A 15,944-nucleotide genomic window follows, 5' to 3' on the forward strand; every position below is an offset into this window, starting at 1 on the left:
AACACCTGGTGTCATTTCTTATATTGCACCATAGAAGGGATAAGAGAATCGAAGATCAAGTGTCTGGAGAAAAAGGACCAGAGGGTGACTTTCCCCCAGTGGCTTCAATGAGCTATGAGCAGATATGGCATGGTAGACTCAGGAACACTGGTCTGAGGTCTGTTCTTCAAAAGCATTTGTGATGACTAAAGAAACCCAGGCATCCATCTTGGTACCCAATAGCCATTTGTCTCTGACTCCAGTCCCTGGAAGATAAGTTCCCAGGAACCCTGACTTGGTGACCTTCCCCCTACACACACACACACACACACACACACACACACACACACACACACACAGACACAGACACCCAACAATGTACAGCCGTGACCCTCAACTTTTTATGATATGACTGCTTTTTTTTTGGCTTCCGTAACTTGCTTACACAGATACCCAAAGATTATTAAGTTGACTTAACCAGTTAACTTGACAGAACAGAATAGTTTTTGCTCACTTGCACAAATGATGTGGTTTTCTCCTTTAAAAATTCTTCCCCATAGCCCTCTCTCACTGCAATCTCAAATTTGGCTCACAGATCATTGGTCCTGCTAGCATCTAATAAAAAAAAAACTTGTTTTACCAGAGGTCATAAATTCTATATCTCATTCTTAACCTAGTCTGCCTCAGTCTGCCAGAGTATTTATAGACAGCTCTGAAAACTGATGGTTAAACCAGGCAAATCATTGGAATTATTTGGTCCAAGGTGCTATGAAGTTTTCTGTAATTGGGACCAGAAAAAGGAAAGGGTGAGTTGGGGTGGGGATGGAGGTGGAAGTGGGTGTGGGGTGAGCAGCATAGGGAACTCTTGGCCACTGTGCAGACAGAACCTGCTAGATCAGGTCCTTTCCATCCAAGGAACCCAACCCAAGGATGCATTTCCACTGTGACGCTGAAGGCCACCTCACCCCGGTAGCTCACAGAGGAGAAAGAGGCCTGGCCCTGGATCCTGTCTGACTGGCAAGAGGAAGCATTAGAAAGCTGGATAGACATGCCCACAGTCTTTCTGCCATGGGTCCTCTCTTCCTGAAGGGCAGTAATTAGTCCTGGAGCCTCACCTCCAGGCTCCTGTCTCTCCCATCTTCTTGAAGTCACATAGGATCTCGACAGTGAGTGGGAGAGCACCATGTCATCTCCCTTAGAGATCCTGAACACCAGCTTTTGGCTCTCCTGTCCTCCCCCTGGGCTCCAGTTAAAACAATAGGCCACTGCTCAAGGATGATGAGGACAAGGCCTAGATCATTATTTCTTTCCATAGCTTCCCTGCTTCCAGAGAAACCTTCACTTTAGACATTCCTTTCTTGAAGTTTCAGAGATATCAACTAGAAGTCAATGTCCCACTCCCTCCCATCAAATGACCCTTGCCACAAAGATCAGTGAGCAAGTGGGAACAGGTAGCTTCTCTAGCCCAACTGGTTGTCACTAAAAAGAAAGGGACAGCCCTGGGTATGCTGGTTTAATAACAGATTTCAAGGCCACAGCTGGTTAGGTACCTAGGTTTAAGCACACATCCCGCCTGGCATTCCAAAGGACAATTTCCTGGGTGTTGGGCAAGCATCGCTGGTGAGAGGGCTGTGGTGAGAGGATCTGCTTGTTCAGAAAGAGACTTCACGTACCAGCTCCACTGTGACTTGACACTTGTCCTCTCTGCCCACTGTTCAGCCCTGCTTTTTTTTCTCTGACTAACACAGTATATCCATCCCTATCCTGGGTTTCTTTCTATTGCTGTGATGAAACACCATGACTAAAAGCCACTTGGGGAGGAATGGGTTTATTTCATCATACAATTCTCAGGTCACATTCATCACTGAGCGAAGAAGCCAGGGCAGGAACTGAAGGCAGTACCCTGGAGGCAGGGCCTGGAGCAGAGGTCATGGAAGAGTGCTGCTCATTGGCTTGGGCCTCACGGCTTCCTCAGTCTGCTTTCTTACAGTGCTCAACACCACCTGCTCTGGGGTGCCACTGCCCACAATGAGCTGGGGCCCCCACATCAAACATTAATCAAGAACACTCCTCACAGACTGGTCTACAGGACGTGTGACAGAGGTGACTGTCTCAGCTGAGGTTCCCTCTTCCCAAATGACTCTAACTTGCATCAAGTTTCAAGAAAATAAAGAACAGCATGGCCCCCTTTGAGGTGAGAGTCTTAATATTCGCCCTTCCCTCTGCTCAACCATTCCTTGAGTGCCCTTGCTTTTATATTCAGTAAAACGACCGGCATGCAATGCTGTGACATGGACTAAGAGAAAGAGCACTCCAATACCACTTCCTCCCGAGTTCTCATGGTGGTGCTTTTGTTTTCTTCACTAGATGCCAGGCTCTTGAATCCAAGATACAAATGGTAACTTGCAAAGAGGCTCCCCTAAGTCAGCCCTCTTTAATGTCTATAATGGGACATTCACCCTAAGCAATCTTGACTGCATCCTAGCTAGGCTGAGTAATGTATGTGGACCAAGACATAATGATGTTGGAAGAACAGGCTGTGGGTACAGGGAGGCTCAGTCAATGAGGAAGTCAAGATCCCCTCATCTAGTCATTAACAATTGACTGACTACCCTGACATGTGAGGCTTAATGTCTGTGTACTCCAGAGATTTTTAATGGATGGTGGGTCCTGCACAGGCAAATAAGAATTAACCAGGTAAAAATGCAGGGAGAATCAATTAAGACCAAATTTAACTACAAATGAGAATAGCAGAGGCCTGGCTCTTGAGATAAGGATACTTCCAACACTCAGTAAGGGTCCCCCAGGGAGATGTATTAGGCCATGCTGAGTCGTCTCCTCCAACTCAGAACACAGGCCAGAAATGGACCCGAACTGAAGGCAGTGCCCCTACTTCCATGTCCTCTTTTAATTTTTAAAATTGCATGTGCACTAGTGTTTTTCCTGAATGTATGTCTATGAACCCTGTGGGTGTCTGGTGATGGAGGAGGCCAGAGGAGGGTGGCCAGTTCCCTGGAACTAGAGTTATAGACAGTTGTAGTGCTGGGAATCAAACCGGTGTCCTCTGCTTTTAGCCAATCCTCTTAACTGCTGAGCCATTTCTCCAGCCCTATCCCCTCTTTCCTTCTTACAGATGGATTCCAATGCCTCAAAAATTGAACCCAACACACCCTTTGCTTACACCGTGAAGAATGAGACTCCCTTGAGCGACATCAGTTTGATCCACGATGGGACCTTAAAAGAAAAAGAGCCTGATTTAAATTTGGAGGGAAAAAGAAAAGGAAAGGAAAATGGCCTTTGGAGGGAATTATCAATCATAATATTATCCATCCCACAACTAGATCTCTTTATAGGAGGGAGGGCATTAGGGGAATTTTCCAAGCCCCTAGCCTCCACTTAAAGACTCATGTTGATTGTCGCTACCATTTTTCAAGTAAGTGTAGCCAGGGGGTAGGCACAGATAAAGGCAGACACCTCTGTCAGCTTGTTCCTTCTTGATTATGGGGGCCATAATACCTATGACCTCAAAAGATGTGAAGGTATCAAAAGATGATGCCCCCCCAAAAAATCAAGTGTTCCTCCTCTGAGAGCAACCTGAGGCAGGTAGGGAGATCATTATTGACCTTTTGTCCATCTCTGTTTCCAACCATTACCCAATAAATAATAGGACACATTTAGACAAATCTATACTGGCTCTTTTTTTTTTCGTCATTTCTTTAATATGGACCCCTTCTAATTATGCAGTCCTGGCTGGACCAGAACTTATTAGGTAGACCAGGTTGGACTTAAATTCACAGACACCTGCCTCATTGATTTCATATAATATATTCTGATCATAGCTTCCTCCACTCCCCAACTCTAATTCTATTACCTTACTTTCTCTCTTTAGAAATAAAAAAAAAAAAACAGGCAAACAAAAAGATTTAAAAAAAACACAAGAAACACTTAAAAACAAACCCCATAAAAACACAAAATCAGAAATCATAATATAGAAGCAAAAGACTAGTAAGACAAAACAAAACAAAAAATAAAGCTCAAACTAAGGAATATAAGGAATATAAGAAAAAATGACTTCACAAGAACCACTCAGTTAATTCTGTGCTGGCCTGGGTGTAGAGGTTACCTTTATGTGTGGTTAATATATCCAGTGAGACTCCATTGGAGAAAACTAACTTTTCCTTTGCAAGTGAATGCCAGTGGGAGGAGACAGCTTAATAGTTAGGGATGAGAGTTGTATCCACTTCGATCTGACATGAATCTAGACAGGCACTGTATATACTTTCACAGTCTCAGTGAGTTCATGTGTGTTAGGTGTCTGGAAGACAGTTTCCTTAGTGTCATCTATCCCCTCTGGCTCTTACAATCTTTCATCTTCATCTTCTGCATAGCTCCCTGAGCTCTGAAGGGAGGGGTTTGGTGAAGACATCGCAAACTCTCTGCACACTGGCCTATCTAGTCTCAGGTTCTTAGCCACTCAAGCAGTGTTATGTGTTAGATGTCAGGTGGCAGACATGGGCTCCATTTCATGGAGTAGGCCTTACATCCAATCAGAGTGGCTGGCTACTTCTGCAACATGTGTGTTACTACTGAACCAGCTCTTTGCATCATGTGCTTAGAGAATGTGAGCAGTATAAAAGAAGTGTACTATCTTTTCTATCAAAGGATTAAACAAGACAAAACGTCATTATAAAGAATTGTAAAGAAGCCATTTGGCAGAAATTTAAATTTCTTCACGGTCATCATTCCTTGAAATCCAAGTATGTGCTCAAGGTTGCCCTTGGGACTAAAAGTTGCTTTCTGCTTATCAGCTAGTCTCTTTAAACCAGCCAATCACATGAGAGTATTAGGCTGAGCTCTGACACTTTTGCATGTGGAATTAAAACGCCCAGTGGGCCTCCACTGGCTGTGCTTCCTGGCCTCCTTGGTTTGGCATGGCACTCTTTTGCAGGAGTAAAACGTTTTGTCTTCCCCAAACACTTAGGGTGGTGTGACCATTTTTTTTTTGAGATTTCCATCTCACTTTGCAAAGAGAACTGTAGGGGGTGTTTTCTTGTCCTGGGAGCTGCTACCAAACAGAGTCTTACATTAATGGTAAATGCTCTCAGGCTTATTTGTAACTAGCTCTTACATTTAAGTTAACCCACATTCCTTATTTACGATCTGCCACGTGGCAGTGCCTCTATTAGTATGGCACGTTTATCTCCTGCTCCCTGTGTCTGCTGGTGACTCCTCTGACTCTGTCCTTCCTCACCCCACCATTCTCAGTTTGACTTTCCTGCCTAACTGTGTCCTGTTCTTCTATTGGCCAGTCAGCTTGTTAATTAAACCAATCACAGCGACATATGTTCACACAGTGTAAAAGAATATTCCACAGCAAACAACAAAAATGCATTTCTTTTTTTTTTTTTTTTTTTTTTTTTTTTGGTTTTTCGAGACAGGGTTTCTCTGTGGCTTTGGAGGCTGTCCTGGAACTCACTCTGTAGACCAGGCTGGCCTCGAACTCACAGAGATCCGCCTGCCTCTGCCTCCCAAGTGCTGGGATTAAAGGCGTGCGCCACCAACGCCCGGCCAAAAATGCATTTCTAATCAGGATTTATTTAAATGTGCTTTGTTTTTGCCCAAGCTTTAGCTAAAATGTTACACAGGACTTAGAGATATCACATTGGTGTAACTTACCTTTTTTGGTGTTCAGTAACCTGGAGGCCTGTATTAATATAGTCAGAGGCACAAAGGGGACTGTTTTGCCCTGGTTCTCTAAGGTTAAATAGATGCTAGAGGGTTCTAAGACATGTTGCTAAAAGAGGCCTACTTCTCCCTAGACCAAAATGACCCAAGAGGACCTCAGCCAGACTTCACAAAAAAAAAAAAAGGTTAATTTTACACTGCAATGTGCACAAAAGTACAACCATAAGGACTTCTTTTTTTTTTTAATATTTACTTCTACAAAATGATGTGTATGTGTCTGTTTGAGTTTGTATACATGAGTCCAGGTACCTGTCCAGGTACCCCCTGGAGCTGGAGTTACAGGCAGTTGTGAGCCACCCCTTACAAGGGTTCTGGCAGCCAAACTTGGGTCCTCAGCAAGAGCAGATTGAGGTCTTCACTGCTGTGACATCTCTCCAGCCCCAGTCATGAGGACTTCTTAAGAGGCACTATCAGAACCCCTCCCCTCATGGGTCCTACTCTTGCTTCTTGCCTTAACCCACATCAGAAACACATCCTCACCCAAGGATAAATGAGGGCTTACTCCCTTTGAGACTGGATGGTCATTTCTCATCAATAAATTCATCCTAGAATCTAAGTCTGCAAAGCTTATTACTCATATTACCCAGCTAGCCTAAACCAAAGATTTTGTCCAAGATTTGTTCAGGGATCTTAGAGAAGATAATCAAAGCTTCTCTCTCTCCTGCCTTGGCAGGATTAGACTTCTGAGTCTTAAATAAAACCCTGAAATCCTGAGAGCACTGGCAAAGCCACCAGGGAAAACGAGAGAAATCATTGGACTTTGTGTGTCTTAGAAGCTGGCCCAGTGGTTGGAGGTAGAGGTGATTCAGCCAGCCCTGATGCTGTGAGCAAGGGAGAGCTGCCCCCGTTACTCACCTGACATGTGGCACATGGAGGGAGGAAAGGTGCCCTCCCCCACACCCCCTTCCGGCCATGGCCATCAACGCCTGAGACAGGTGGAGGAGCTGGCCATAATTCCTGGAGGGTTGTCCCTGTCCCCCACCATCTGCACCACTGGGAAAGTAGCCCGTGTACCTCCCCATGACTTGGGTCTGGGAGAATCATCACCATGAAGGTATGAAAGCAGGAACACTGACCCCACCCCGAATTCATTGATGAGAGAGGTGAACTAGCTAGAGCAATGCTGGAAAGCTCACCCTATTGGTGAGGACAGGGGAGAACAGGGAGGATAAACCTTGCAGCTGCCCAGGACTAGAATCTACAATCTACTGGAGCACGTGCAGGATCTCCACAACACAGGGCAACAGCAGGACAAGCACGAGCAGTCCCAGTGAGGGTCCGGCAGTGATAGAATAATAGAAACCAGAGGCCTGGAACCAGATCAATGACTCTTTGCAGCGAACACCTGTAAGTAAAGGGGTTTACTGCACAACTGGGGGTTACTGCAGCTTCCACGGTGAGATTTTTCCTTTTTTTCTTCCCTTTGTGTCTTAAATTTTGGGGTTTTGGGGGGAACTGGCATGCAGGGGCAGAGGGCAGATATGAAGGGATGGGGAAATGAATGGGATCAAGATACATGATGTAACAGATACATAGAATTTTTAAAAAGAGAGAAGAAAAAAAAGAACACTTGTTGCTCTTAGAGTGGATCCAGGCTTGGCTCCTGGGACCCACATGGTGACTCCCAACCATCTCTAATTCTGATCCCAGAGGGTCAGAAGCCCTCTTCGGGCCCCCACAGGCACCATGTGCACAGAGTGAGCATGCAGTAAACACCCAAACCTTAAAAACGCCACCAAAAATCCCCTAGCAAGGCAGTAGGATAGAAAAGAAATGAACAGAGACCAGTAGCTTTTCTAGACATTGACAATAAACTTGCCAGCGAAGAAATTAGGAAAAAAAAAGAGAGATGCCATTCAGTGTCTTCGAAAAGAAGTGAATGAATGCAAAAGTAGCTGTCTTACCTAAAGTGGTGCATAGATTCTTTGTGGCCCCTTTTAAAATTCCAGTGACATTTTCTTACAGAACTAGAAAAAAATTCTAAAAGCATATGGAAGCAGAAAATAAAATATAAAAACCATGTTAAACTGAAAGAGGGATGCTGCGGTTATCACTGCCCCCACCCTGTCTGAAGTTACACTACAGAGCTATAGTAATACAGACAGCATGGCTATAGCATAAAAGCAGACCAGGGAAACAAAGTAGAAGACTAAGGAATAACTCCACACAGTTATAGTCACATATTCCGTAACAATGGGAGAAAGCCTCTTCAGCAAATAAACGGTGCTGGGGAAAACTGGATAAAAGGTCTCCTACACCAAAGGAAACAGACAGCCCACCGAATGGGAGAAAATCTTCACCTGTTACATTTCAGATGAGGGGCTGAATTTACAAAGAACTGAAGGAATTAAATACCAAAGGAATAAAATTGACAATCAACAAATGGGCAAGTGGACTGAATAGACAGTTTTCACAAAAAGAAACACAAATGGCCAATACTTTTTTTGAAGTAGTCAATATCTCTTATCCACCAGAAAAATGCAAGTTAAAACTACTCTTGAGACAGCCCCTTACTCTAGTCAGAATGGCTTTCATCAAATCTGATGTGGAGAGATGAACCCTTATTCACTGCTGGTGGGAGTGCAAATTAGTACAGCCATTATGGAAATTGGAAAATGGGAATTAATCTACCACTAGACCCAGCAATTCCACTCTTAGGCATTTATCCAAATGAGGCAGGTTCATACAACAAGGGCATCTGCTCCACTATGTTCATAGCAGCATTGTTTGTAATAGCCAGAACCTGGAAGCAACCTAGATGCCCCTCAACTGAAGAGTGGATAGAGAAAATGTGGTACATTTACACAATGGAGTATTACTCAGCAGAAAAAAACAATGGAATCTTGAAATTCGCAGGGAAATGGATAGCACTGGAAGAAACCATCCTGAGTGAGGTAACCCAGTCGCAAAAAGACAAACATGGTATGTACTCACTCATATATGGATTTTAGATATGGATCAGGATAGTGCCAGTCTGCACTTCCACAGATAGAGAGTCTGGGAAACAGGAAAGAACCTAAAAGATATGCATATATGCATAGTACCCAAGAGAAGAGGATGGAGACAAGATCCTCTGAATGGATGGGGAACACGGCGAGGGGTCGGGGGGAGTGGGACCTGGGAAGAATAGAGGGGGTAAAGAGGAAGGGAGTTGGTCATGGGGGAACAGGAAGTTGAGGGGGTGGGGGTAGAATAGGGGGAAGAGGGAATCATAGGATCGAAGACAGATCAGGCACCAGAGTGACCTCGAGTGATCCAAAGGTATAACATCAATTGGCAAGCTAAGCAATAGTGGAGGGACCACCTCGAATGCCCATTCCTGATAATGAACTTGATGTCTATAACCATCCGGGAGCCTTCATCCTGTGACTGATGGAAGCAGAGGCAAACACACAACTAATCACTGAACTGAACCCAAGGAACCCAGTGACAGAAAGAGAGGAGTGATGAGCAAATTGGCAAAGAATGGGCCGGCAAAACCAGCAGAGACAGCTGATCTGAACAGGGGAGTGCTCTTGGACCCCAGACCGACAGTGAGGAGGCCAGCATGGGACTGATCTGGACCCCCCCAAATGTGAGTGTCAGTGAGAAGGCCTGGGCAACCTATGGGGCCCTGAGCTGTGGCTCAGTGTCTATCCCTGGTATACAAACTGTCTTCATGTGCCTATAGCACAAAGAGAGATGCTCTCTCAGCCTGGACTCTTAGGGGAGTGCCTTGACCCTACCAAGAGTAAAATGACAGACTCTAGATATCCCCTATGTGGAAGGATTTGGCAATAGCGTGGGAGGGAGGGGGGGGAAGGGGAGTGCGGGAAGAGGGGAGGGAGAGGGAACTGGGATTGACATGTAAAACAAGCTATTTAAAATTAAAATAAAAAATGATAAAAAAAATTAAAAATAGAACTACCTTATGATCCAACAGTTTCATTCTGGGGCATATAGCCAAAGGACCCCACACCCTACCATGTATATGTACATACAGCATAACACAGAAATGAGGACAAGGAAGGATTTCTATTAAGGGACAAGGAAGACCAAATGCAGATAATGGACATGAGTTATGACATAATGCTAAGTGGTTTTCTAGTTTTAACTGTGTCATCAGCTTTTCAGTTTGGGTGGTGGTTAAGTGCATAAAATATATTTGACAGTAAAAGTGTATCCAGTGTGAAGCTCAGGATAGATGTTTTAACTAAAAATTTCACAGAGATGGCTAGACTTTGGGTTTGGTTAATTCTGGTGTGTGATCTTTTCTATTTGCCTGGTTTTTATAATAAAATTTATTTTAAAACTATATAAACACATTATGGGGGCTCTTTGAAAAATGGTGCTAAAGAAACATTGGGTATGACATGTGAAAAAATGAAATCAAACCCTTATCTGTCTCCCTGCACAAAAATCAATTCAAAATGGATCAAAGACCTTAATATTAAACTTGAAAAAAATCTGCGATCGCTGAAGGAACACAGGTAAAACACTTGAAGTTTTCTTCATGGGCAAAATAATCCCACGAATTGACAGTGGGACTGTCTCAAATTAAAAATGCCCAAGAAGTGATTGAAAGCAGTGTTCAACATCTTCAACATGTTTAGTCATCAAAAAAATTAAAAAGGAAGATGTTTTGACCATCCATCTCAGCCTAGTTAGAATGGTTATCAAGAAAACAAACGGTGCTGAGGATTCTGAGAAAGCGAATATTTATACAATCTAGTGGGAGTGCAGTCTGGTGCAACCTCTATGGAAATCGGGTGTGGTTCCTGACAACAGAATGCAGAATTATCATATAATCCAGCTATTCTACTCCTGAGTGTATATATATCCAAGATTGTGAGTCAGTGTTGCACAATTTACAATAGCCCAGATCAAGCTATGACATTTTTAAGTCAGACTTGGAAACAGTATTTTCTCTCATATGTGGAACCTAGATTTAAATCGATGTGTGTGTGGGCATGGATAAATAGATGGATGGACAGATACTAGGTAATATATAGGACTATGGAAGTGGAGGATGATGCCTTAGATAGATGACAGACAGACAGACAACAGATAGGTGATAGGGTGGGTGGATTAAGGTACTGTGAAAGCGGAAGACACCCAACAGTCGATGACAGGATGCAGGGAAGGAGGTTCCTGCCTTGGGAGCCCTGCGGATCTCGAGAAGTGCAGCCCTGGTGACCCTCATGTAGTACATTTTATTGTTTCTGTTATCCTTGGAATGCGACCCAAATGCATCTCTGGTTCTGTCTACATCAAAGCGGGTGGCCTCTCAAGCTCCCAGAATGAAGCTCCCTCCCACAAACCTGCTGCTTTGCAATCAGTTCCAAGACTGCCTCTTTGGCAGGGAGAGAGGCCCAGGTCCCTGACCTGTTGGAATCCAGCTCCCAAACCTGGGCCTCTACCTTTAAAGTGGCACTCGCTGCAAGCCTTTGCTAATTCTAAGCATTAAGCCTTCCAGAATCATCCCCTCACCTGCATCACAGCAAGTGGCCTTAGAGGTGGTTGTGGTTTGAATGTAAAATGTTTTTCAAAAGTTCAGACAGTAGCACTGTTTGGAGAGTTTGTGGAACCCCTGAAAAGCAGAGCCTTGCTAGAGGTGGTAGGTCACTCACTGAGGAGTGGCCTTTGATGTTCTATAGCTTGGTCTCACTTCCTGTTTCCTCCCTGCTTCCAGACTGCAGAGGAATGTATCTGGTCAGCCTCCTGTTCTTGCTGCCATACCACCCCCAGCATGATGGAAGGATCCCCAACTGTAAGCCAGAGTAAAGCCTTCTTCAGACTGCTCTCTGCAGGACCTGCATTTACATGAAAAGTAACTGATAGAAAACCCATCCATGTTTCACTCTCTTTAGGTACAAACACTGAGGCTGAGGATACCATCATGTCAGCTTGGCCTTTCCTGGATGATCTGAGTCACCCCATGCATTGCCACACTGGACACAGTGGACCTTGTTGCAACAGGAAGAGGGAGGCATCAATACCAAGTCTACCACCACACTAGCAGGGGCTTTGGCAGACCATCCTACCCCTGAGCCCCCCCAAACACAAGAGGCAGACAAAAGCTGGGGTGACAGCTCAGTAGGTAAAATGCTTTGCTGTGCAAGCATAAGAGCCTGAATTAAGATCCCAGCACCCATGCTTAAAAATAAAAGTAAAGAAGAGGCAGAGGTGATGATCTGTAACTATGAAGGTGGATAGAAGAATCCTTGGGGCTTAATAGTCGGAGAGTCTAAGAGATCAGTGAGCTCCAGGTTCAATGAGACCCATCTCAAAAAATAAGGTAGAGAGTGATAATGGGAGACTCCTGACACTGACCTCTGACCTTTACATACATACCCACAGCAAGTGTGCCCATGCACACACACAAACACATACATACAAGCAAAAAAAGGGATAGCAGAGGCAGGCTCTACCCTCGGCCTGAGCCATGCCTCTCCGTCCACTTTCCCAAGTCTTCCGGCACTTGGGGCTCACACTTGCTTCCTCTGCAGTCTGCCTGAGGCCCTGGAGTTCTGGGTGCTACAATGTGATACTCTGAGGTTTTGACAACGGTCCCAAGCTAGGTCGGTCACTTCCAACCTGAGACTTCTTATAGCACAGCCAATGCGGACACTCTGGGTTCTCCCCAAAATGCTCAGTTCAGTCCTCTTTGCTTTCCGTAGCATAGCTTCACACTTGGAGGCCTGAACACAAGGATTTGAGAGCTGTGTAGCTGCAAACCTGGTCCAAAGCACGACTGGGCAAATGACAGACAAGCAGGGCATGACAGGAGTCAGGCAGAGGTGGACGCACCAGGTAGTGGACTACTGCTTGTCACTGAACCTCAGTTCATCGGCCGGAGGGTTCCAGGAGAGGAGCTACACAGACTCCACTGACAGAAGCAGCACAGCCTGCTTTTGGAGGGAAGGAAGGGGGAGGGGGAGAGGGGAAGGGGGAGGGTGTGCACACAGGTTGAGCAGAATGGAGAGCTGCATCCACACCATCCACAGGTATTTGCACACACAGGTTACACAAAATGACCTTCATTTGTTGTACTCAAGTCTGTTTTATTTTTGATACAAAGTAACATTTTAGTACAGCGTATCCCACCTGTCAGATCCATACCTGCCTGGGCCCTATGACCAGGAAAATAGTCCTTGTCCCACAACTGTGCAAGTAAGACCTTGAGAGTGGTCAGCAGCGTCTGTCAGTTGTCTGAGCTAGAAAATGTGTGCCTGTAAGGCACAGGACAGCCTGGAGGGCTGCAACTCTCGCTCTCTTTTTAAACAGCTGTGCAAGAAAATACATCCCTTTAAAAAATGGCTAAACTACAATCTAATGTCTAGAATTACAAAGAATAAAATGAAATTAAAGATTTCTTGCTAATAAAATGAAATGTTAGGAACAGTATTAAAATATAGGTCCTACCCCAGTGACACACAGAACCCAGTACAGTACCTATTAATAGGACACACAGTTGATGAAGGGAGCGCATCAGCTCTTTACCAAAATAGATCTGGCATCAGAAGGCGGGGGGGACGGGGGGGGGGACGGCGGGACGGGACGACGGGACGGGGACACGGGGACGACCCAACAATGGAGATGTCTTCGTGGAGTCGGGCTAAGAATGTTGAGAAAACGTCTTTTCTTCTTGGGTTTTCAATAGATGAGTAGCTTCAAGCCAGAAAGAGCTGGTACATCTGTGCCAGTGTAAGGGTTACCCTGCCACCTTGTACTGGCAAAGGCTTCCCGGCATCTCCAAGCCTACAGGAAGAAATGGCATGCCCATGCCCCATGCTGAGGACCCAACTGCATCACTGAGGAAGCTCGAGGCTCTGGTGGACTAGACGTGATGTTTAAATAGAAATGCAGCTGGAGAAGAAACAAGGGGCCAGGGGGCGAGTAGGAAGGCCAGGAGGAGAAGCTGCAAGAATGCAAAGCTGCCTTCCGTGTACTGGAGGAAAGCGCTGCCATGGCAAGTTGGTCCCACCAGGGCGCTGGTTCTGGTACCAACAAGTGCGCTGAGCACCTGCAGTGGTGATGTCTTCCAGGAGAGGGACCACTGAGGAGCAGGAAGTCTGTCAAAACTCTGGTCCCACTGACAGAAACTTCCTAAAACAAAGCAACACCACCCCACCCCCAATGAGGTTCCAGAACTGTCCTGCCCAAGACAGGAACATCAAACCAACAGGGAGTGACAGAGGGATTGGGATCAGGGGCTTGGCACCAACATGGAGCCATTCAAGTAAACATAAACAACCAAATACTTAGAAAAGGCTTGTAAACTTGTGACCAGCAAGGCCCTGGGCACAGCGCCTCTGGGAGGATCAAGTCTTTTGTGTTTGCTTTTATGTTTCAAAGTGGACGTGTGAATAGTGCCATCCACCAGCTGGGCCCAAATTTTGGGGGCTCTCCGTCTACAAAGGAGGTGTTCGTGCAGTCCTGGTTCCAGGTCCATAGACAGACAGACCTCTCTGGGGCTAGGAAAGAGCCATCCAGCTGTCCTCTGGTCATGGAGGCGCCTCTGGCACAGTTTTCTGCTAGGGTGGGCAAGCAGGGATCCACAGGACTTTACTTTGTTCTTGATTGACCATTGCCAGGATCTGAGCGCAAATGCCCGACAGGGCTCCACCTTGGACAACCCCTGCAGAAAAGCCCACCAAACACAGGCTAGATCAGCTCCAAGTAAGACATTCCCACCCAGTAAGGGAAATGGAGACTGTTTGCTTGTCTGTAGGAAACCGGGCAAAGGAGACCTGGGGAAGCTGACTGCTCCCAAACTGTCCAGCACAATGACTTAGGGTGGCAAGGGGCACGGTGGGGGGGGAGGAGGGGGGGACCAGCCTGCCCTCTACTGGCCTGCCCTCTACTGGGGAGGGGGAATGGCAACTGGACAGTATATGGAGAAGCATCCTGGGGGCATGTTAGGATGGTATTACTGGCAGCAGGGCTCTGCTGGGGGGAGGATAGTGCCCAGGTTGGCAGGCTAGTGCTACTCCAGGACACAGCAGGCAGAGTACACCCCCAGAGGGCCAGGTACATTCAGAAAGCAATGAAGTTTATATAATTTTATTTCTGTTTAACCTAATTTTTAAAAATCAGTATATATTTAAGTTCGGGCATTTTGGTTTTTGTTTTTGTTTTTCCAGACAGGGATTCTCTGTATAGCTTTGGAGCCTGTCCTGGAACTCTGGTAGATCAGGCTGGCCTCAAACTCACAGAGATCCTCCTGCCTCTGCCTCCCAAGTGCTGGGATTAAAGGTGTGTGCCATCACCGCCCAGCAGTTTTTAACATTTTCTTTTTTTCTATTGGTCTACTGGTCTGTAATAAAGTGGAAGTGAAAACGGGACCAGGCTGGTCCTAACCCTTCCTGTGATGTTCTAAAGTGCCCCTACTAGCTCCTACAAATGGTTGACTTTACTCAGGAGAGGCGGGGAAGCTGGAAACCTGCTGTATCCACAGGTCTCACTGGCAACCAGAGATGCTGAGACTGGCCTTGCCTTACCAAACCACCTCACCCCTCACTCCCCCAAGACTGGGCCTGAGCAGCACTCAGGATAGATAGCTGTCTGCACTGCTGGCTCACCTGGGTTCTTAGGGTTTCCCAACCTGTCTGGGGGTCACCACGGCCATGCTGTTGGTTGTTTGTGCTGAGATAGCTCCTACTGCTTGTGAATAAGGCTAGACCAAGCCCAAAGGCCAGCGAGCATAACCCTGCCACTTGGCACAGCTTGGATACTGGCCTGGACCTGTGGGCCAAATGTCTATGTAACAAAAGGGTATGTGGCTGCTCAGTCCAGCCTGTCCAGGAAAGTTGGGCGGCTGTCTTTCCTAGGAGTGTCACCTGAGGAAACCCTCTGCTCCTGGCTGGGCACATACCCACTTACCTGTGAAGTACCTGCTGTACTCTTGATCGATCTTCTGTGCCGTCTCAAATTGCTCTTTGGAATGCCTCTGCGTCACCTTGTCCCTCAAGTAGACAGGGTCTCTCTGCTCTCTGTAGGGACAGCCAGGGAACTAGTCTTAAACCTATCCCTGGGTCCCCTCTTCCTTCCTTGGTCCAGGGTGTCAGAGACATCCAGGAAGATAGGGTTGGGCTAGGGCAGGGGATCTAGGGTGCTTTCCCATAAATTAGTAGCCTCTAGGCTATATGGAAACTGTGGGATGATAGGGAATCTGGGCACCTCAGTACCCCAGGACATGGGCAAAGCCATAAGACACACTAGCCGTCTCCAAACATGGA

The 15,944-nt window shown here is 46.1% G+C and overlaps 1 protein-coding gene across 5 annotated transcripts in view; it reads right to left on the reverse strand.

The window, feature by feature from the left end:
- Window positions 1-7,142: 7,142 nt before the first annotated feature.
- Window positions 7,143-15,944, reverse strand: part of Dlg5 (discs large MAGUK scaffold protein 5) — a 127,534-nt gene continuing 118,732 nt past the window's right edge. For 4 of the 5 annotated variants that reach the window (XM_040735906.1, XM_040735904.1, XM_040735903.1 and 1 more), the window contains 2 exons: window positions 15,589-15,698; window positions 12,751-14,344 (listed from right to left, as the gene is read on the reverse strand). In XM_040735906.1, coding sequence (XP_040591840.1) covers window positions 14,241-14,344; window positions 15,589-15,698 — 214 coding nt within the window. In that variant the 3' untranslated portion in view covers window positions 12,751-14,240. Of the gene's footprint in view, window positions 7,154-12,750; window positions 14,345-15,588; window positions 15,699-15,944 lie in introns of those variants that run through there. The other variant, XR_005873276.1, reaches the window with a different exon arrangement.

The sequence above is a fragment of the Mesocricetus auratus genome, unplaced genomic scaffold, assembly GCF_017639785.1.
Source record: "Mesocricetus auratus isolate SY011 unplaced genomic scaffold, BCM_Maur_2.0 Super-Scaffold_100053, whole genome shotgun sequence".
Classification (NCBI taxonomy): domain Eukaryota; kingdom Metazoa; phylum Chordata; class Mammalia; order Rodentia; family Cricetidae; genus Mesocricetus; species Mesocricetus auratus.